The sequence below is a fragment of the Ischnura elegans genome, chromosome 10 (assembly GCF_921293095.1).
Source record: "Ischnura elegans chromosome 10, ioIscEleg1.1, whole genome shotgun sequence".
NCBI classification, from domain to species: Eukaryota; Metazoa; Arthropoda; class Insecta; order Odonata; family Coenagrionidae; genus Ischnura; species Ischnura elegans.
In genome coordinates this window covers 27,759,889-27,782,297 of record NC_060255.1, presented here as the reverse complement: position 1 = coordinate 27,782,297, position 22,409 = coordinate 27,759,889, and the positions used below count along the sequence as shown (strand labels likewise).

General features: G+C 41.2%; 1 protein-coding gene across 3 annotated transcripts in view; it reads left to right on the top strand.

Annotated features, from left to right (window-relative positions):
- The first annotated feature begins 9,067 nt into the window (after positions 1–9,067).
- The window catches only part of LOC124166651 (nephrin-like), a 463,238-nt gene continuing 449,896 nt past the window's right edge, over positions 9,068–22,409 (top strand). For all 3 annotated transcript variants that reach the window (XM_046544272.1, XM_046544271.1, XM_046544273.1), the window contains exon 1: positions 9,068–9,205. In XM_046544272.1, coding sequence (XP_046400228.1) covers positions 9,076–9,205 — 130 coding nt within the window. In that variant the 5' untranslated portion in view covers positions 9,068–9,075. The remainder of the gene's footprint in view (positions 9,206–22,409) is intronic.

Genomic DNA, 22,409 nt, shown 5'->3' with positions numbered 1-22,409 from the left:
CAATGTAAAGTTTAACATTACACAAACATTTTTATCTTTTTTTGTTGCTTGTGATAGAATATTGGGCTGTTCTTCAAAATTGTGGCCCATGATAAAGTAAGCATAGACTGATTATTTGTTTCTAAAATTGCCGATAAAATTTTGTTTCGATTATAATTTCAACGGTACATACCGCACGGAGTTAACCTTTATAATCTGGATATATCGTCGTCGAAAAATTTACTGTCTCTTAATCTCCACTCTGCTGTCTTCCCTCTTTTATGGGTTTGTAGTAAGAGCGACCGTAATTTAACAACTTAGCAAGTTGGCCCAGTTCTCTCTCAAGGGTATTCGTGATTCCTTACACCGTCGTAGTACGTTCCCGTATTGGTGAACCCCGATGATCCCTCCGCGCCAACTAAGGGAACAGAGTAAGGATCAGGTGAGGGTTAGAGGTCTTTGGGGGGCAAACATCGTTAAAGTTAACGGCGTGGACTGTGGGGTTCGACGCTTGGCTTCCGAGTTCCTTTTTTGCGCCGGTTTTTCTCGTGTGTGGGTCAGGAAGAGCTCTCATGCTTACCAACACCATCGTGGTGTAACTCTCTTACATCCTTGACGGATAGTGGAGGGGCTTGATTCAAGCATCCCTTGGAAACAGACTTATTTGTTTATTGTCGTAACCTAAATCACTCTAACGTGGTGCAATTAAAAAATCTATGACTCATTTGTTCGTACCTAAAATATTCGATTAATAATCGATAATCAAGCAATTTATATTTTCATATGAATTCTTGGCTTTTGTTTCGAGGATGAATATTTCGGTTTTAAGCAAAGTGGCAATTCACGGATTCAGTATGACAGTATCTTATACTTGTACATCAATAATATTATTTTTTACGTATTAATGTGGTTGTAATTTAAAGTATCTCTATCATCTTTAAATTATAACAGTGCTGAGAATTGGGGATATGTATTTTATTTGGGAGCTTGTGAACTTGTCGAAAATGTTTTCAAGTTCTCTTGCCAGTATCCTTGATTTACTTGTGACTTCCGTTCCTAATTTTATTCTGTACTTACTGCTTCCTTAATTATTATTAATATCAATCTTCTCCATGTGTTGCACTGTAAATGTGCCAATGCTACTTTGAAGATGTGACTGAAAAACACTTGAACAATCTCTCGTGGCTGAAGCGATGATATCCTCGTAAATTATTGCAATATCCCGTTTCACGTCCTCATCATGTTTTTCACTTCCAAAGTTATCACCATTATGGTTGGCATTTCCACCGCGCAAAAGAATGGTCTCTAATATGCGAAATTACATTTTCGCCCCCGCCCCCCCTCGCACTACGCATGAGTTGGAACGTTGCCGTCGCTAATCGTTGGCCGCGAACGCGACAGAAAATCGCGGGGTAATCTGTCACGACTGTAGTTTATTCGTTGCCTCAATCTTTAATTAAATCGTCTTTCATCTTCGCTAGGAGGGCGGGAGTGAGGGAAAGGGAAGGGGACAGCGGGTGACTGAGGGTACCCCAGCGCCAAAAACCTCTCCCCATCCACTTCAAGTGCAAACCGTTCTCCTCCCTCTCGCTTTCACTCCGCCGAACATCAACCTCTCTCTCCCCTATCTTCCCTCTTCCACGACAGAATTTTCCCATACCGCACTCCTCTTCCTTCGCTCTTTTTCATCCCTTACCTTCTCCACCTCTCTCTTCTCCTCCTCTCTTCCCATCTCTCCTGTTGGGCTTCTTGTCCTTCCCTCTTTCTCCCCTTTTCCTCCCGTTCCAGTGTGGTTTCTTGTTGAGGTCCAATACTCTCAGTTGCCTTCAATCCGTGACAGTCAATCTCCGGTGAGTAGGTCCCTCTTCCGTGGGTACATAGTCGCCTCGGAATAGTAATTGTAGACATTCTAGTCGTAGTAGTTGGTACATACCCCAAATGTAATTTCTTCAGTGAAAAAATTAGTCATTTCCCATGCTTATAAATCTCTTGATTCGCAAATATCTCGCCCTCTCATTTTGCAATCAAAAAAGTACATTCATATGCTAAAAACATTTTCTCGCGAAAAAATATAATATGGCAATGCGATTAACATCGGGTATCTAAAACCTAGAAATTTAATCATTTGGCTCAATTTTTTTCATTTATGGAAAAAATGGAAAATTTCATGGGATTTATGCATTGACGCCGAATGAAAGCATGTGTTTTTGCAATAGACTCATTGCAGTCACTCGAAAGATTAGACACGTACAGTAACCTTCTCTTTTCATCGACAGGATTTTACCTTGCCGCACATTCCTCCTCCGCTCTTCTCCCCCTTTTTCTTTTTCTCCCCAGTCTTCCGATTATCCCTTCTTTTCATCCGGGCTCTTATCCTTTCCCGTTTGCCTCCGTGTCCTCCCGTTCCTCCGCCTGTATCCGGCAATATATGTTCTCTATGAGGTTCCAATACTCTTGAGTCGTCTTCAGCCTGTCGCAATCTTTCTTAGTCTCCATCCCGTGGAATCGAGATTTCCCTATTCGTAGTCTTGCTGACTCTATATTTTAGTGCTTTGGTGCTTTGAAACATAGTTACTGTGATTATTGTCATGAAGCCTTCAAACCCTAATCTATTGGACTCTAAAATATTTTTTGACAAGTTGAAGTTTTTTCATCGTTCATGTCCTACAAAGTTTTTCAAATCATAGTCACGGCAGTATCTATTATTCCGTGCGCTATAATATGTTCTTTATATAATATGTTATAAATTATTCCCTTAGATCTCAGTGCTCAGTTAATTTTTTTCGCATTTTTGCGGGATGCTGATTTTTTTAGAAATCTGGAAACGCTTTAAGTAGGCTCGTAACGCCGGTTTATAAGGGATCAGAAATGCTTTGAATGTGTGAATTTTGTGTGTACCTAAATAAATATATCCATACTTCCTTAAGCTTACGATTTTGTTCAAGACTCTGTGAAAATGAATGACGGATGCTCGTGAAAGCTTGGGTTTAACGTATACTTCACATCTGCTTTTCGGTCTGCTGAAATGTATTTTTATAATCTCCCTTAACTCCTTAATCAAAACATTTATGGATTAAATCGCAGGAGTAATGCCGTTGGTTCAGAGAATGATTTCTGAAACTAGAAATGCTCGGATATTTTTCTAGTCTTAAATCGACCCATATGCGATCAAAAAAACTGTATTACTGTTTTTATTGTCATTTTTCGGATGATATACGCTCTCATGAGTATTCTGGATCATGTAAGGAATTTAACGAAGGTCTTGAATGGTTGTTATATCCTCAAATTGGGAGATTTTTTTTAACCTTAACCATGGTAATGCAGCTTGCTTCATTTTCTATATACGCATGCTTTTATCATACGCTATCATGTAGCTGTTAAGGAGCTTAATTCTCCCGAATTGTATACATTTTTGAAAGCACCAATAAAAAACTCAAACACTTAATACGTATCCGTATCCGTTCATACAGTCGGAAATCAGAGATCGTGTCACTTTATCTTTTCTCAATAAAGTATTCGGAAACGAATATACCTGGGCTTTGTTTAATTTTAAATCGTTGAATGAAGTAGTGCGTTTTGTGAGTTAAATTACCCTCGTGTCGCCTGGTTGGGATCTAAATACTAAGGAAGTAAAAGGTGTTAACAAGATAGCTTTTCTCAGAAAATACGTTGCAAATTACATTGTCATTTTCCCGAACCCTTTATCTCTAATGAGTTATCGAATTTAACGCTGAATGAGCTGCTTAAACACTTCACAGTTTCCTCAGGATTTGCTTTAGCAGGTTGCTTGCCAGGTGTACGATTTCCGTGGCTACTCACGCGAGCACGACATGTCCTCCCTACTCCTCAACGGCTCCTTTCCTCGATCACCTTTGAAGCACACGTCCCATAATCCCCTCCGCAAACGAAATCCTTCACTTTCCAATCCCGAGACAGGCTCCATTCCTGCCGATGAAGACGCCTACCTATCCCAATCCTTTAACCTCCCACCTACCTCTCTCACCTCTCCACCCAAATTACCCGCGCTTACACTGCTGCGCTCCCTAGAAATCTCCGCCGTGTGTTTTCGTCTTCTGCATCTCCGTGTCCGCTTTTCGTTTGCTTCCTTATCTTTCTTTTCCACCCCCACTACGTCCCCATTTTTCTCCCTAGCCAGTTCCTTCATCGGTTTCTTCTACCTATTTTCTTCCTTCCTACCCTGTCTGTCATTTCCTCCCCTGATTTTGGTAAACTTAATAGCATTACGTTTGGTTTGAATCGGAATGTACAGGTTCAGAGAATCGGAATGTTTCCTCACAAAATGTGCAAAATATTTGGCATGCATCAACTTAGTACACTTGCTGTGGAAAACCATTCGTAGCTTAACCGTGGTTCTCTTGCTCTTGATACGATGCACTTTAATTTTTAGTACATTAGTAGTTTTTACATAAGGGTTTTCCATACTGCGCTGTATGTAAGACGTAAATGGGATTACTAAAATAAAATCAAAAGAAATAGAAAATAGGAATAGGTGCTTACATGAAATGGTATGCATATTGACACAACTACATGCACAACTGACGAAAAGCCAATTCAAAAATTATTAGTAGATTTAGAAATAAAATTCCTGTAGAATTTCGGCTTGTAGTGTTCTTCCCGATTTCTGGTATTTATTTCTGGCATATTTTTTACACTTTTGCGGTATTTTCCGTCTGGTTTCGCCCTTTACGTGCTCTTTATCCTATCCTATACGTATACAGTGATGTACCTACCTTAGGCTTCCGTTGTCTTTATTTACTAACATCTCTATCGTATTCCTATTTTCTTATGATGTGGCCACTGGAGTATTTTTTTCACGGCACATACCCTGTTATTCAAAGTTTGTAAGTTTTCTTTTCGCCATAGACGGGAATTGTAATCGTTCTCCGATCGCCTAGGTGCATGGCCTCATCATGCTTCCCCTACTTGCTGCAGTTTCCCTTATCTTTGCCATTCACGGGAGAATTGTAACTCATGTGAGGTCTGAGTACACAGAGATAACCAGTCTATTTTTTTAAATGATGGCATGCGTGTTGGTTTAGCTTGTCATCGTCATCTGATACAGTTAGTATTTGGCCTGTTTTCTCTCTACCCGAGAAAGAAGAATAACAGTTGATATTTAGTTTTTTTCTCGTATGGCTTAACCATATTTACCGCCAGACTAGATAGTATTGAGTATTTTATGTTTTAGATGGTTAGTACCTACATGGTGATAAGGTTAAAATGCATTTTTGGGTGAAATATTAATTTTAAATTATTATTTAATTTCGAAGTGACGCATTAAATATATGACTAACGTTCACAACCTCCATGTTTTGTGGTGTAATTATCATTACTGTATTCATGACTTTTTCAGTTCAATTTCGTATACAACAGAGTTAAACATCGTAATAGAAACATCTTCGCTATTTTCATGTTTTCGCCCTATATGTTGCATTTATTTCGACTGCAAATGGTCAACTGCTTATCATTCCCTAATTCTAATCAACATCAAACAGTTTAAAGGTTAATACTTATTTTGAATTTCAGATAGTGTATCTTGGCAATTTCGTTTTTGGATGCACATACAAGTCAGGATTTTAGGACGCTACACGCCACTTGAGTCTTTGATAATGCGAAGACATGTTGCTTTATTCTACCGCGAATCTGTGAGGTTGCACGCGTGTCGATGCTCCAAGGAGTCCAAAGATTTCCTTGCTACTCGGGTGAGCGTAGCGTCTCATGCGCAAGAGGCTGTAAAGAGTTTGAATTGCTCGTTTTTCCAGCTGTTTCATCTCTCGCACGATGATGTTTCCATGCCAAACGAGCGCCATTAAGACCTCTCATTAGTGCCTGCGATTCGGTTTGATGCTCGTTAAATTCATCGCCTCGTATATCATTATGTTAATGTTAGATGATTAAATTATTTTAATTTGCCGATATTCATCTTTAATGCTACGTTGACATGAGATCAATTATTATCACGTTTAATAATTTGATTTTAGGTTACATTTTTAATAGTTCAGTTTAAAAGTACATTTGCTTCTCCTTTTCAAAATACACATATTATTATCCTAATTATCCCGCTCACCACCCCTTTTTCCTTTGTCCAATGCTTAATTATCATTGCCTTTAATGAGAGATTATAAACAGAATTGTTTCAGCCAGCGCAGTATCTTTAGCTTTATCAGTGACTTATATCAGTAGCCATATTTTTTCTCTAGTTATAATTTTGTTGGCCTTACTGTGCCCAATATTTCACGTACGTATTTTCTTAGAGCTTCAGATCACCGCTGGATGTTTTCACCGTCAGAGTTAGACAAGTACTCATGATATCCACTTAAGTGACCTGAATATTTAAAAAAAAAAGCAGTTCAATATTTAGGGCCCCCAGTAAATTACGGACGTATTTTCGATTTTCCCAGTTCATTTCTGAATTCGTCTCCACGGCAACATCATCTCTTCATCCCACTCCAGTTCCTCGTGGATTCATTCAGGAGGCAACACCGTTCTTTACCGTTCTACCCCACTTTCAAGTTGCTTAAATCCATTCCCTCTCGTGCGTCCACTCTCATCCATTCAAGGCGAAATCTCACCCCTTCAACGGCCAAAACCGACGCACTTAGGCTGAAAGGGATTCCTTTACCGTCCACGATGTTCCTTCCTGCAGTTTCTCTCCTTTACTGCTCCTCTTGTCTCATAAGGCAGGAACTTCTGGTAAAGAGAGGGCAAAATGGAAATATAGATGTAGGTTTGATGCGTTAGGCCAGGGATTTGGCGTCATTCTCCTTTTGCGGTGATAACTTAACCAGCCGGCCACAGTGCGTGTTGCAGCAGGGGGAAAGTGTAAATTATCTTACCTTTTTCTATTTTCAAAGCAACTGCGTGAAACTTGGTGTATATTTTCTATTCTACTTATTCTATCCCCGTAAAAGTTACGCTTGCCATTCCAATTTATTAGGGCCGGGCCGAAAATGTACCGCTGTAATTGGAGGTCACTAATTTTCCTATGCATTCAATATTCCCCTCTTTTTACTTCAATGACCTTTATTCGTCGGAAGAAAAAATAGTTTGCTGTTAATGCTATCTGTTTTATGCTACTGTCAAATTCCTAATTTTTTTTTAAATCTGAGTAAAATAGTGTTCGAGACACGTTTTCAATTTGTGACTTTTGTACCCATGAGAGTACCTTCTAACCTTTCAAATGCAGATTTGAAATCGTTATCAAATCAACGCAAAACTATTTGCTAAAAGCCCTCTTGTTTGTTCCATGGGTTATGTTTTTTGATAAGCTTTCACGGAAAATTTAATTATTTTTATTTTTAATTTTTTTTTTGTTCTGTAAAATATCTCGCCAGGATGTTCTAGTTCTTCCAGAGCTAGTAAAACGTGGACATGGCTATTGATTTATTCTTTGAGGTCCAACAAGACCATGATTTTAGATTAAGTACTCTGCAAAAATACACTTACATTATAATGAATTTTGTCACCAATGGTTAAAGGTCGTTCAAAATTTTATTCCCGGGTAAAAGTCGGAATTAGCAGCCAGAAATCTTAGTACCGTAGTTGCAGCTCCCTTATAGATTGCCGATCATATGATATATTTGTCATGTAATTATTATGAATCAAGTGGTCCATGAATACTTGTTTCTTGCCTGCGTTTTGCATAGTGCATCATGGGCTTGGGGGCGGCAAAGTAGTACGCGACGGGAGCGTGTGTTAATTGACCACGAGAGTCCGGGCTGCGTTTGTAGAAACGAAGCAGTGCTCAGGTCTCCTCTCCCTCAAAGACACGGGCGCCCTAAGTGGAGGGGGAGAAGATCGAGGCGGCGGGTGCGGAGGAAAGAGGAGGAAGCTTTTCCAGAGCGAAATGGTCTTGCCGTAAAAGGAAGGAGGAACGGTGTGTGTGAGGTTGAGCCTCGCGTCGTCCTTGTGAGTGGTGTGGGAGGAGGATTGGTTTTGATCGTCTGACGACCGCACACATCCATAGGAATGCCGGGGAGCGGGCGCGCGGGCGAATGAAAAGGAGGGTGGGTGCCCTGGCGAAATTGGGGTTCCCCCGAGGGGTATGGCCACGAGAAGGGGAGAGTGAGGCGGGAGGAGGATCTTGTGTGCCTTCCATTCGTTCTGTTGGTATGATGGAATGGTGAGGAGCTGTGGTGGTGTGAGAGGTGGAGGATTGGTGAGGGGTTTCTCTAGAGGTGCTGCTGAAGGGAAATGATTGAAGAGGCGTTTTCCTTTGCCGAGCTAACTCTCCGCTCCATCTTCCACCCCCCGCTCCTCAAATAGTCCCCAACCCCGACGGACGCCTCACCTCTTCTTCTTTTTTGGTCTTAGTCAGCGTGAATTTCTCAGGTCCTCTACGTTCCGCGGGGAAAAAAATGCTGTTCCCTCTCTCTCCAGCATATGGGCCTTCCCCCTCATCGCCAGAATCTCTGCTTCGTCGTCGCAGTGCCTCCTCATACGGGTTGCTCCACCTCGACATTTTTTCTCCTTTTTTCCTATTTTTTTCTCCGAGGAAAAATTCCGAATCGCGGGATTCGTATGGCGCTGCGTCTTGATTTCCAATCCCGTCGGAGTGTTGTTTACTGAGAATTCGGTAATCGAAGCGAATGGCGAATGGAAACTTACATTCCTATTCAAAGATCTTTATGCCGCTGAAGGTTTTAGATTGATGTAACATTGGATTTAGGCGTAGGTAATAGGCCATGATAATCAGATTTACATATGAGCTGGTGTATCAAGCATGCAAGTATCTCGCAGATTTATTTTCACTGCCCTATTTTTTCAGCTTTGGTTTTCCAGCTTTCAGGTTTGTCTGATTTCTACTATCTTCTCCTTTCTGCTGTGTCATTACATGGATTTTATTTTGTCTTTCGGCTTACCCTCGTAAATATTCGGTCCGTCATAAGTTTTATTTTTTGTAGGAAACAAATCATTCAATTGTTTGTGATTTTAATTTGTGTCAGCGGTCAGCAATACTTAAAGTAATAGTGGTCAGGTGTCCTGCTGTGTGCTTTCCTTCTTATATGATGACCTGACTCTGTGGAGAAAAAAGTATTTGACTTTTGATTCTCTTCTAATTTTTCAGAGAGGGTCATGCAGCAGCAGTATTTCCGTGTGCGGCCAAAGGATGTGAGGGTCCAGGAAGGAGGGGAGGCGGTGCTGGAGTGCGAAATCGGGCATCTGGCGGGAAGTGTGCAGTGGACTAAGGATGGCTTCGCTCTAGGTGAGTACAAATCCGTTATCTTAAGGGAGTGGCATGCAGTTGAAGACAGGGATGTAGCAGAAAACTTGGGTTTGAGCATTTGTTTTAACCGTTTGATTGCGTGTACCTGCGGTAAGAGTAATAATCCCCACGAAGTCATGTCAGTAATATCGGGGTAATTGGCCTGTATTAAGACCGAAGATTGTGAGTTTCTGAGAAACCACTCTACCTTCGAGGAAAACGTCGTTCAAGTTTGTAAGTGTTAGTCTACTGATGCTTGTCCTCAGTCCTCCTCTAATACATAACTTCGCGAGATGTGATTTCTTTGTCAAGCGACATAAAATAGACGAGTGGTGAGTTAATTAAATGAGTTAAGCGGTCAGAATATTTATTCTTGGAAAACTTTTCAAATTAGTGAATAACTTTATTTTTCTGCTTATTTCGATATTCCAGTTGCAGGGATGGTGTCTTTTATGTTTGAGATATCATTTATGGCCCGTTACCTTGTTTAAATGCATTTTTGAAACAACTATCCATTATTTCAACTTTTTTATCAACGTTAAAACAATGTTACTGTTGTATTCAACTTTCGGGTTATTCGATTCTCATTTTTGTGCGAAACAACTTTGTATTTATATGTGGTCCTCGTTATCTGTTGACTATCGTCGAAATCACTGAAACACTGAATGTCTGATGTCTACTATCTTTTCCTTTCTGCTGTGCTATTACATGGATTTTTTTCTTTTCTGCAGTTCCTTAGCTGAGAAAATTTAACTCTTAAATGGTTGACATACACTTTAAAATAGTCACCTAAACTACGTCTGGTATTACGCCCGATATGAGGGATATCAGTGAGCAAGTAATTACCAAAAGTAATGTTTGTCTGACTCTATGGGCATCTACGAGTTGGAGAACTCGAACCTAACACCTGGCGTCGTGTGCATGAATGTCCATCAGGCATCGGGTGATTTCTCGGGAATAGGAAGAAGTTACCAAACTCCTAAAATTAAGCGTATTTCTCATCTATTAGTTTTCTCTTGCAGGAGTCTTACAGCATTTCTCTCCGCCCTCCGAAAGTTCTCGAAAGTTTACCGTCTTTACGATAGCAATCAAAGATTTTATGTAAAGCACAGAGAATTCTGCATCGCTTGAGTCTGAAGCCCGTAGGCAGAAGGGGTGAAGTTTGTGATTCGGGCTGCATGTAGCACGCGTTAAGGGTCACCGATTTGAGAGTCGGTGTCAGAAATTGCGAAGTTATTTTTTACTTTGCTTCTGGGTTACAACTTAACCAGATCCACAGCATGAGGCAATATTAGGCTTCCGACGATGTCATCTGTCTTTTGGAGTTGTGTAAACGTTGAAACTTGGTAAAATTTTATCTCTAGTTTTACTACGTAATTTTCTCTCCGGCTATTAATTTTGATCCTTGTACTGTACTGTATCTATGAATTTATAGTATGAAGGTCTCTTTTTCCTTCAGATGTTGTACCAGTCTCTTATAATCTCACGTAATCCTCAGCTCTTTTACTTTTCCAATTTTCTTATTTTATTACCTACTTTATAAAAAATTCCCTTTCTAGTATATTTGTATACGTCCATTTACGCCTCCTTTATCTTGAACAGCACGTTCCTCTATCCTTCAACTATCTTTTTTTAGTGATCAGATTGATTGTTTTTTTTTCCTTTTATTATTTATCCTCTTAGGGTGTTTTTATTATGCTTAGATACTAAGTTTTTTTGTGAAATTCATTTTTCCTGCGTTTAATGCTTTCAACCCTCTACGTGTATTTGTTATTCAGTCCGCTCTCTCTCTCTCTCTCTGTTCCCATTTTCTATTTTCACATTCTCTACCTTTTCCCGTTGGTGGTTCGTCAGATTCCTTACCAAGTGTTCCTCCGACGCCTTGTTTGGCGATGTGGATGTGATTTAGATGTTGACGGATGTAAATCTTGCTCGTTCCTTTTCTTTGTTTTTAGTTCTCGCCATCAAGTGAAATAAAAAAGAATCTTCGTTTCAACCTTATTCCGGAATTTTTTCTCGTCCACGCGTCACCTTTTGCCCTCGAAATCTCTTCACCGCTTCCTCCTCTTTTTCATTTTCATCCTTGCCCCCTTCACTTCGCATGCGAACCTTTCTGAGATTTTTTCCCATTTTCGCTTTCCCCTTTATTTTTCCTCCGTTAGCCCAATCCTTGTCTTCAGTAGAATGACCTTAGGCAATCCAGTACTCGTATTCCATATCCTATTTCGTTAAATACTGATGTGAATCTTCTGCTTTATGGTTTAGCGTCTTTCCAAGCATTGACCTAACCCTCGCCTCTTTTAGTATCTTCGCAATCGTAGGCTTTTTCAGTTACAATGTGTTAGTGGGTCCAATCAGAAATGTTGTTGATGTATTCAGTGTCTTTATTACCGCTTGAACTGCAAATTCTGAGCTTGTTTCCATTTAGAACATATTTTGTATCCTTTAAAATAAAGCTGGTACTCCACTATGTAGGACTGTCTGGGGCGCAAAATTTCCTTCCACTTAAAGACGCATAGGCATTATGGTCCCATTGTTAGAAGATAAAAATTGAACAGTGAAGGTAAAAAACGAAAAACATTCCTTACGATTAAATAGGTTAATGATTTTGTAGCTACTTTTACACCACTTCTTATTAAATATTTATAAACTACCTTTATCACCTTTTAGTACTCCTTGCTAAGGCTCACGGAATCTAATCCTGGCGAGCATCCCCAGGAGCTGAAAATAGTGCTTTCTCTTACGCTATTACGAATTTACAGTGAAACAGTGAAACCACCAGTCACAGCTGCTTATTCATATTTCTCCGTTCTTTGTCACCCTCTCAAGCCTTCGAATACTAGTCACACCCACTCCTTACTTCCTTGGTATGGCTAATGATTTTCTTTGCCAATGGAGGAGAAAGATGTTTGTTTTGTCCCTGCCCTTTCTCATGGTCCTCGACCCCGGTCATATCTTTCCAGTGCAGAAATTCTCTTCTCTTGCGTCTTACTCCCAGTTACGCTGTCTCCGCCTCTTTTCCAGCGGCGTAATATCCACTCCCTTCCCTTTCTACTTGAAAATCCTACTTTTCTTGCCCTCATCCCTATGTCCCCGCTTGCATACTCTGTTCTTTGCTTTCTCATACTTACTGGTTAACTCTATCCCCTCTTAAATCAAGGGTAGCATCACGACCCCTGTCTTTTACCTTCACTACATCGGGCCTGCACCCTACTTTTACTTTTTTTCATGTGAAAGGAAAAGGAAAGTTTGGAAATTGGTTTCTATCCCTAATGACTCCGCTAGCGTTTTGCTCCACGTATTTCATTCACCTGGATTACTTCCTTTCTCTTTCCTTTCCCTATGTTCTCTTGTGTTTTTCCTCCCTGACGTATGTTGTTTTAATTTCTGTTTTGTTTTTCGCCAACGCCCAAAATGCGACCTCATCCCATTAAGTGCCTCTCATTAATTACTTGGACTTGCCTAGCTTTTTCTTGATGCATGAGCAAGCGCGACGAACTACTCGGTTCATATGCCTCAACTTAAATACACATAGTAAATTTTAATACTCATAGGACGAATGTGGTTTTAATTTATATGGCACTTACTTATCAAATGAATGACTAATTTAATCTTGGCGAAGAAATAATCATCCAGTAAACATTTATTTTCGTTGGTTACTTCCTTTTTTCTGCACGTGTATGCAATAAAATATTTTACGTTTTTTTCTGGGCTAATGGATAAATCCAGTTTGATTCTAATTCTAATCAGCTGTAGATCATACAAAATATCTCCTGAAGACTACGAATCTGCCTCTTTTGCCTAACAGTTTATATTTTCATTACTAGTTTAAATAATGATTTCAGAAAGCGTAGAACTTGGAGAATTTTCTGTATCTAATAATATTTTAGGCTGAACCTAGTACCTTAGTTGACCTTATGATTAAATTTCCAAATCATCATTTGAAAAATATAAACTAATGTTTTAATCTTTTTCATTCCCATCCTGGTATTTAAAAAGGCTTTCTCTGACGCCCACAAATAGTAATCCTTTCTATATATTTCCTGTTGATTCCCGAATCCTGAGGATCGTACCGCGACAAAATTTGTTTTTGAATTCGGTGTTAAAAAGAATAAAAAGGTATGGTCGGTTAAAAGTTGTATTATTAGCGAGCAAACATTGTTAAAAGTTATGTTTGTTACCCTTTTGTGCATTTGTTTAATTGGAGAGATAATAGAGAAAAGTTGGAAGGAAGGCAACGCCCTTGTGATGTTCTGTGGTAAATAAAAGAACAAAAATATCCACTCTCTCCCCTTGAGAGAGCTGCGAGTTCGTGATAATAAAAAAAGTTCACTTTATTTCTCCTCCAATCCGCGCCGCTTAGTTTCAGAATCCATTCTCCCCTTCCTGTCTCTTAACCTGTTCTTATCTTCTCCGAGTATTCAGCTCGAATTCCTGAGATTATTTTCTTAGCCCGGTATTAGTAAAAATCAACATATTCCAAGTCAATCCAGACATGGTTCTTCTCTATTCTTCATGTAATTGAATTCTTCCCTAATGATTGCAAACATTTGTGATGCACAACTTGCAAAATTGATTTACTAATCATTACTCTACTATTCGATTTTCTGTCTGTGGTTTCATGTGTGGCATTCCTAATGCGTAAGACTTTTTCTGTTGTGTAAGTAATTTCCTTAACTTTTGTTAACAATTCATAAGTATTGCATTGCGCGTATGTTTTTACTTAGTTAAGAAACTAAAATATATGTGGTAAGATAGTCATCAAACCGTGTAATAGTATCTTTTATTCTTGTGATGTATATGGCCGAATAGGATAAGAAAGATCCATTTCTGCACATATACTTTGCTCTTTCTTGTTTCACGTTTTCAAATTTCGAGTGTCTTATTCCAATACATTATCTATTGCATTTTTTTGATATATTAATGTTCTGAAAATGAATTTCTTTAATAAATAATAAGTAATCATCGCCCATGAATAAGTAAAAAGTAAAATTCATTTGGAAGCAACCTGTATCAGTGCGTTTTGTTAAGAGTTCATTGAAAGTTGGTTTTTATATTGCTCCATCTGCATATTTGTATACTTTTTAGAGGGTGGTAACCTGACATTTACTTTACTAAATTTTATTCGCCGATTTTTTTCATTTTGTTTTAATGCGACGACGTATCGACCGTCGTATCTTTGGGATTCCATTTGTTTTGAGGTAATGTGATTGCGTACGGTTCTAAATGAAAATTGTAGAATCTGCCAACTTTAGCCCCATATTATATCCTTACCTTCTTCTTCCTCAATCTCTCCCATATCTATTCCTGTCTTGTCTTCCATTTTCCCCTTCCTCGCCCAGGCGTCTATACACTTCTTCCTTGTTCCATTACACCCTCCCCTTCTATATCTCCTCCCCCTTTTTCTTTCTCTTCCCTCGTGACATCCCCTTCCGCGTCATCTACCTCTCTTCTCGCTCCGTCGCTTTTCTCCCCCCGTTCATCCTCTTTCTCTTTTCCCTCCACCTTCGCCGCGGCTTCGATTCGATTGGGCATTATTAATGTTTGCTCCCTTGTGTTTTTTTTCTTCCTTCCTTCTCCGGTCGGTCCCTACACACACTGCAAACTTGATTTTTCGTATCCCCTTCACCTTTACGTTCTCGCCACGCCCAGTCCTTACTCAAACTACCCATTGCTCTCCTCCTATCATTTTATATAAACTGTATGTTTGTGTCCGCCCCCTCCACTCAGTTCGTGCGTTAAGACGGAGGGACGAATCCCACTTGCGTGTCAGAGATCTTCCTCACGTCCTGGTTTGGATCTCTATCTATCCGTCGACTTTCCAAAGGTATCTCCTATCCTCTTCCTTACCTATTATCTTTTATATAAGATGTGTGCGTCTGTCCATCCCCTCTCTACTCGTGCGTGAGAGAGAGGACGAATCTTACGTGCGTGGTGAGATGTTCCTCACGTTCCGAAGTCCCAGGTTTGGATCTCAATTTCTTGCCTTTCCGACGGTATCTCCTTTCCTCTCCCTTCCTGTGTCTTCGCAAACTTTGCCCCTATCGTCCATATCCTCGCCCTCATCTTTCCACCTTTGCTTCCTTAATTCCCTCTTCAGTATTCTTCTGTTACCTTGTTAGCTCCCTTTACCGAAGCATTCGGCTCCTCAGCACGAGCATTTTGAGGTGGTGTATTCAGGGTCGCAAATTATCCCGAGTTTCTTTCCCTTTCTTTTTCCTCCGAAAATCCTTTTGTTTGCCCTTTTTCGGAAGTAGCTTCTGTGGACCCTCTTCACATATATTTCCTTCTCAAACATTTCTTGGGATGGCTCAGCATCACCTTTCCTGCTGCGGTTCGAGAATTCCAAAATTATTTCCGTCTTTCCCTTCCGAAGAAAAGGTTCCTAACTGAAGGAGTGCTACTTATTTGAAGGAGCACGTGAGAGAGAAATACCTTGGTCCATCTTACTGTGTCGAAATGTGTGCCATCAATTTTTGTGCTTAGATATATTTTTAATCAAAATTCAATACGAAACTTCCATTTGAAGCTAAATTTTACACGCATAAACTAAATTAAACACGCGTTCTGATTTGTTTGATATGCTTTTTTTGTGTGCCATTTTCCGTTTAGGTAATTCTTCTTTCTCGCCACTTGTCAACTAACTATGCTGTTACTATCTTTTTTTATCTCAACGTAATGTAAACGTTATTGGTTTATTACCTCGTTTGTCTTTTGAACTAAATGTTGCATATGTAATAAATGTTGCCCTGATTTAGACCCCTCAGGCTAACCAATCATTTGGTAATGGTAACTCCCGCTATCTTGTCGACCAATCGCGCTCATGTTAGTATGTACTTCCTTTAGTAGGTACATCAAAGTCGAACTTTTGACTGCGCCCGTGTTATTTTTTATCCCACCTCTCTCTGTCTCTACTGCTTACTCCGAGGCTCGTACGACTTAAGATTTCTTGTCACACGCCCCGATTATTATTGGCTTCAAGTGTGTATACCCTCTTCCACTGTCTCATCCGAGCAGCTCATCGTCGCCCCACGTGTCTTCCGCCGCCCCTGCTATCCAGGGCCCCTCCTCCCACTCCCACCCCACCCCCGTCTGTCCGTCCGTTTTGAGCTCGCTCTCGTGTGTGCGGGAAGAGATCTTTATTGCTCCTCACTTCGTCCGGCGTTAAAGAAGTACGGGACAGGAGGTCGTTGCGATGGAATACGGGGACCGTCCCCCCTCCCCATCCCATCCTAATCCGCTCCTACTTCCGAACTTTCAACTTCCTTCCCTTCCCACCACTCCATGGGGTTTAGGCTCTTCTCTCTCTTCCTTGCAGGATGTGACCAACTCTCGAAACTGAACGATCCCCCGAACTCAATCCTCGACTCCTGTCTCTGCTCTCCTTTTACTCCGGCTAAAACCACTCGTCAATCCCCTCCCGGCCCTAGTCCGTTTCTCCCCCTCTCCCTACTGGTAGTTGATACTCGTTCGTTCTCCCACCTCGTCCTGCTCGGACTGTCCCCCCACGCTCTAGCCCCTAACTCGACGACCGAGCACCCCCTCCTTCCCGATCTTCACCCAATCCTCTCTACGGTGATCCTTTTTCTTTCCGCGCAACTTTACTCGAAAGACGGTGAAGTGAGACTTCGCTGAAGGGGAGGTATATACCATTAGGGGTGGGGAGAGAGGATAAGGCTACTAGCCCCATCTTGGGCCTTGGGTGTTTCTTGGCCCCTTAGATCTTTCCATTCCCCGCATAGATGGTGGGGTGGAGTGGGTTTAAAGGGGCGTTAGGGAGTCTGAGTTTGGGACGGGCGGGCTAGCTCTTTCTTACAGTTTTTTTTTTCTTTCTTTATTTTTTAACTTATTCAATTTTATTTTTTCTCCTCACTGCTGCTCCCAACTGGCACGTTTTAAAACTAAACGACGTCCCCCATTCCCATTCGGTGTCCCTCGCTGATAAATCCGGCAAACTATCCGAAAAGCGAGTGTCCTGTCTCGTGTTGTTTTTTCTCCTTTTTTTGTCTTTCTCGCGTATCTTGCTCTGCACTTCACGCGGGGACTCATTCCAAATTCTCTCCGTCTCGATGTAATTCCGTTTTCTCTCTATCTCATACTCTATATTCCCAACTTCGGTACCGAAAAGTAGATTTTTTTAATCTTTGCCTGAGGTGTCCTTCTCAACGCCTGCCAATGTTACCCATTGCAACCTCCTTTTACCTCCAAATATCCTTCGCCATTGCCTCATAAGGTCGGAAGTCCCAGAAAAGCCCCCTCTCTGATGTTGCTCCTCCGTGTTTCTCATCAAATGCTCTCGGAAAAACAAGAGGCTGATTATTTATTTTCTTCACCCGCAAACAGTGCTTTAAAGGCCTTTATAGTGGATGTTAACAGAAAACGTGAAATGTGTAGCCTTGGGTGGCATAGCTATTTTTGTGCTCTCCTATAGTGGTAATACATGTACTCCAAAATAATTATTAGAAGTCTTGGCGATTTCGTTAATTACAAGGGAAGGCCCAGAGAAAACTATAATATGTAGGTTTAAATTGATGAAATAAAGTTATTTTAATAGCTCTAGAAAAGGAGACTTTAGTTGGAGTAAGTGCATGGAAAGGTGATTTGAACCAAAATTACAAATACTATTTCATTGATTTTAAAATATATAATCCATTGATTTAATCCTGCCTATTTATTTAATCAGCATTTATGAAGTAATAAAGTGGAGTCTTGGAAAGGACTTGGTTGTCTAAATGATTTTGTGGGTACTTTATAGTTTCTAAAATCAATTTGTATTGCTTAAGGGCGTATGCAGTTTTTTATGCACCAATGCCTGCGTAGGATTAAGCCATAGCAATTTCGACCGTGAGGGTTTACGTTAATAATAAATTGCATTATTGGCGTTTTCAGCTTTCAATACTTGCAAGGGCTCTGTGCGGCTTTAATACCCCTCGTCGTTTCTTGATAGCGTGATTATATTCTCTCCAAACCCAATGCCACTCCTGTGGAAAATATCCTCTGAAAACTCCTTAATATGGATTTTTGCCCGAGCGCTCCCTAAGCATATGTTTATTTTTCATTTGCTAAGTCTTTTTGTTAAGCTTCTTCTCACACACTGATCGAAAGGGGGGCAAGTTTCCTTTATGCTTTTTTTAAATTCAATTTATCTTTCGATGCTCCGAGATTTCGGTGTTATTTTTTATTCATTCGCTACCGTTCCTCGAAATGTTCCATAACTCGTTTTTTCTCCACCTTTTTTTTCCTATCCCCTTCGCCAATTTTTCTCCGCCTCCCTCTCATTTTTTTCCTCCGAATTTCTTCTTTATTTCCCGGTATCCCACCACTCCTTCCATTCCCCTCAATCGGCCGCGTCGGGATTTATTCCTTTGGCTTCCCCGCATTTTTAAATTTTTAACTGCGCAACAGGAGCCCTTGTTTTCGCGCAGGCAACCCTTACTGCCCCGCTAAACCTATCTGTCAAAGTTTTTCTTGTCTCACTCTTTATCTCTCTCTCTCTCTCCCCTCGATCTCCTCCCACCAATAACATCTCCTTGCTTCCTCCCCCGTTTCTCGCGCGCCTTCCCCGCTGTAGTTCTCCCTGCCGATACCCAGGTGGCGTTAGGGATCCCGCATCCCCCACGTCTCCATAGCCCTCTCTCTTTCCATAGCGGGCCCCGAAAACGCTTCCCACACCCCCTTGGTTTTTCCTCCCATCCCATCCCACCTCCTCCTCCATCATTCTGACGCACTCGCGGTATCCTTGTTGTCGGTTCTCTGCCGCGCTATTTTTCTTGCCCATCCCTGCTCACGTCGCACCATGTCGCACTCAACCCGTCCCACGGTCCGGCACCTCGCCCTACCCTCACATCGTTTCCGCGTCCATATCCCCTTCCACATCAGAACTCTCTCACGTTATTCCATCGAGTAGATTACCCTGCATCGAACCCCACCCCTCTCTCGCAACACCTGGATACACCCCCACCTCACTTTTTTTATTGAATTTCTTTTCTTTATTTTTTTATTCGCACAACCCACACACACTCGAGGGAGAATCGACTGATGGAAAAAGTGCATCATCACGCGTCGGTGTGTGGAGCGAGTTGCGTGAGAGGCCAGTCGTAGTGGTGGTTCCTCACAGTGTGTGTTTATTTTTTTCGTCCTTTTTTTCATTCCCGGGGAGCCAATCTTCTTTTCTTTTTTTATTTCATTCGCGATCAGTGGCGCCACCGCGCGGGTTCCTTCGATTTCCGTCGCCAATCCGGGATTCTGCTGCTCCATCCTTATACCTTCCTCTCTCTCTCTCTCTCTCCATGGAGTGATGCGATGTTGGATCCGTTGCTCCAACTCATCGTCAAGTTGAGGTTTTCCCGTGCGCATATACGTACGCGTGTATCTTTTTTTTCACCGTTTCTGGATGAGCTAGTACTCAGCCAAATCCCCCTAGGGTAAGGCATATTATCTTTTCGCCAGGATTCATCCTATTCATCAGATTTTTTTTTCGTTTGCTTCATTCTCATGCAATCGATTTCCCTAGTGATCTTAATTCGTCAACCTCATGTAAGTTGTGAAGGTCTCTTTGTGCCTATAGAAAACAAACCAATGCGCAGGCCATATAGGTTTATGGTAATTCAGTTGAGATCCTCATTCTTATTTACTAAGCTGAGAATTTATTATTATTCTTATTCTTGATTTTCTTTCGCTACATTAAAAAGTTTACCTTATTATCCGTAAAAATTAGCTTTTTTACTATCGCATATGTTATTTATTTTTTAATATGTTTTCAGGAGCTGGCAAATTAGTTTTGTTTCGATAATTTTTAGTTATGATATTGAATTGCATTGAGAGCTTGCACGACGGGAAAAATACTCAGGTTAAAGAAAATCTCTCTCATTACCTTGGATGATTCTGCTTCGATTTCTTGTGTGTGGAAATTATTTTCGGTTGCCCTGTAATGGGCTAATTCAGTCATTTTTTTACATTTGTTTTTAGTATTCTATGTCCATGTTTTTGGCCCTAATGAATCAATTTATTCCCTAGCAATAACCTTATGAATGGGTATTACAATAGGGGGATATTCCATTTAAAATCCTTGCCGTTTTTTTTTTATTTGGCGCGCCCCTAAAGAACTTCGACACATTAATGTGTCGATTTACGTCCATCTGAGTTACACATTGCCTACCCACAAGTAATCTGACTTTAGGAAAAGTGTTTAATTTTTAGTGTTGAATTGAATTTCACCCCTGGTATAAATTCTGCGAATTCTCTATTAATGTGCAGCTGGTTGCCGATGTGTTTGCTTTCTGCAATGTGATTAATTTTTATTAGCTTCAGTCGCGTAAATTACGGCGCCGTTTAGTGAAATTACGCCGGATACGGTCGGACTTAGTCAAAGGCACGTTTTGCGTGATCGGTTCCGCGAATATAATCTTCCACCGCCTAATGCGGGAGATTAATTCGCGCTTGAAACCCTTGGTCGACCGTGCTCCTTCCCCCCGCGTAAAATAGTCGTGCCTCATCATGCGGGGAGGAGTAAATGGTGGTGGCCGGACTTCTCTCTCTCCCGATTTGCACGGTTATCAAATCTCACGTTTATGCGGTGCGCTTTACTTCCTGCATTCTCACCTGGCGGCGACGGTGGCCGGATGGAGGGGGGATTTGGAGGTGCGAAGCGGGAAGGGGGGGGGAGATTGGATGGGCACTACGAGTGGTGGTGGTGGTCGTTTTCGTTTGGGTGGGTGCAGGTGAAGCCGTTCACCCACGAAGCGGTCCAATTCCTCGGCCCATTAATCGAATTCCTGCCTTCAAACCCGCCTCGCGGCAAGCAAGGGGCGCCCCCTACCATCATCCCCCGCACTCGTCCCGCCTCAGCCCACACCCCACGTACCCCTTCTCCCTCTCAAACCCGCACCCTGGACCCTCTCTCATCCCTAACCCTTCTTCTCCCCCTGTTGTACCCTCACACCACGGCCTATATAGCGATCCCTCCCCTCGCCCGTGATTTATCCCCGGACCGAATACATCAAGCATCGCATACGCTGCAAATACCTGAGGAATTATGGCGCGATTAATTACAGATTACGCAGCGAGGCCGTGGGTTGAGTGTGGGACGGTTTCATCTGGCTCTCGCCCTTCTGGCTATCCCCTCCAGGGATACTACTTGTGGTAAGGGGGAGATGTGGAGAGGAAGAAAAAAAACACTATCGTCACACAAGCGAGTCTGTGGAACCCATGGGCTATGTATTTATTTTTCGGGCTCAAGATAGGTGAGCACTGTTTCTCTAAGTTGATTTTTTTTAACTTTATCGTGAATCTTTGGACGTTGTGTGCGCTTGCTAATTTTTACTGTCTGCTCGATTAAGGGTGCTGCTACTACACTCAACCCTTCAGCCCCGGGGCACGTTGAAATTTACGCATTAATATTTTCTCAGGGTCAGTGTTACTGTAGCGTATAATTGGCGGTAGCTCATACTACAAATCTCGTGATAATCTAGAGGATGAGATTGCTGTAGCAATCGTTACCTAATAGTGTTTCTCAGGTTCATTTTTTCGGGTTGCTATGTGCGATTATTTTAATATTGAATTTGCATTGCTTGTTACCGTTTGGAAACGTGATATAGTGACAGTCAAAAATCTCTTTATCACGTCCATTGCAAGCCTAAAGGCTATACTCGATTGTAAGGCTATTTTGTTACAATAATAAATCTGGTGAGAATTAGTTGAACGTTATTTTTGTATATTGCATAGTGCACTAAGATATCTCAAAAGATCTATGTCCGTTATGTACAATTTAATCGGGTTTGCAATGCAGTGCAGCTAAGATTAACTCATATATTGGAGTTATTTTCGTCGCTAAAGATTGTTATTGTTAAATGATCATCTAATTAATTATCAGAATTTGACTGTTGTAATTTTTCTGAGTTTCAACATTATATAGTTCATAGTACCGTTATATTGGGCTTTATGTTGTATGAGAAAGAAATTTTTCTCATTGAAACTCGGGCTATCCATGTTGTAGCTTTTATTCTCGTAGAAAATTTTTTGTTTACTTACCTCTTGATAGTTATTCATGTGAGTGCCTTATGGAGAAGATCATCATACGCCTAAAGGTATTTTGCCTGGACTCGAAAAAGAAGAAGCAGAAGAGCTCTTTTTTTGCGTTTCGATTGAAGGTTCAACGAGCAGTCCGCTGTTTCGAATCAATGAGGGATACACGATGGAAGTTAGT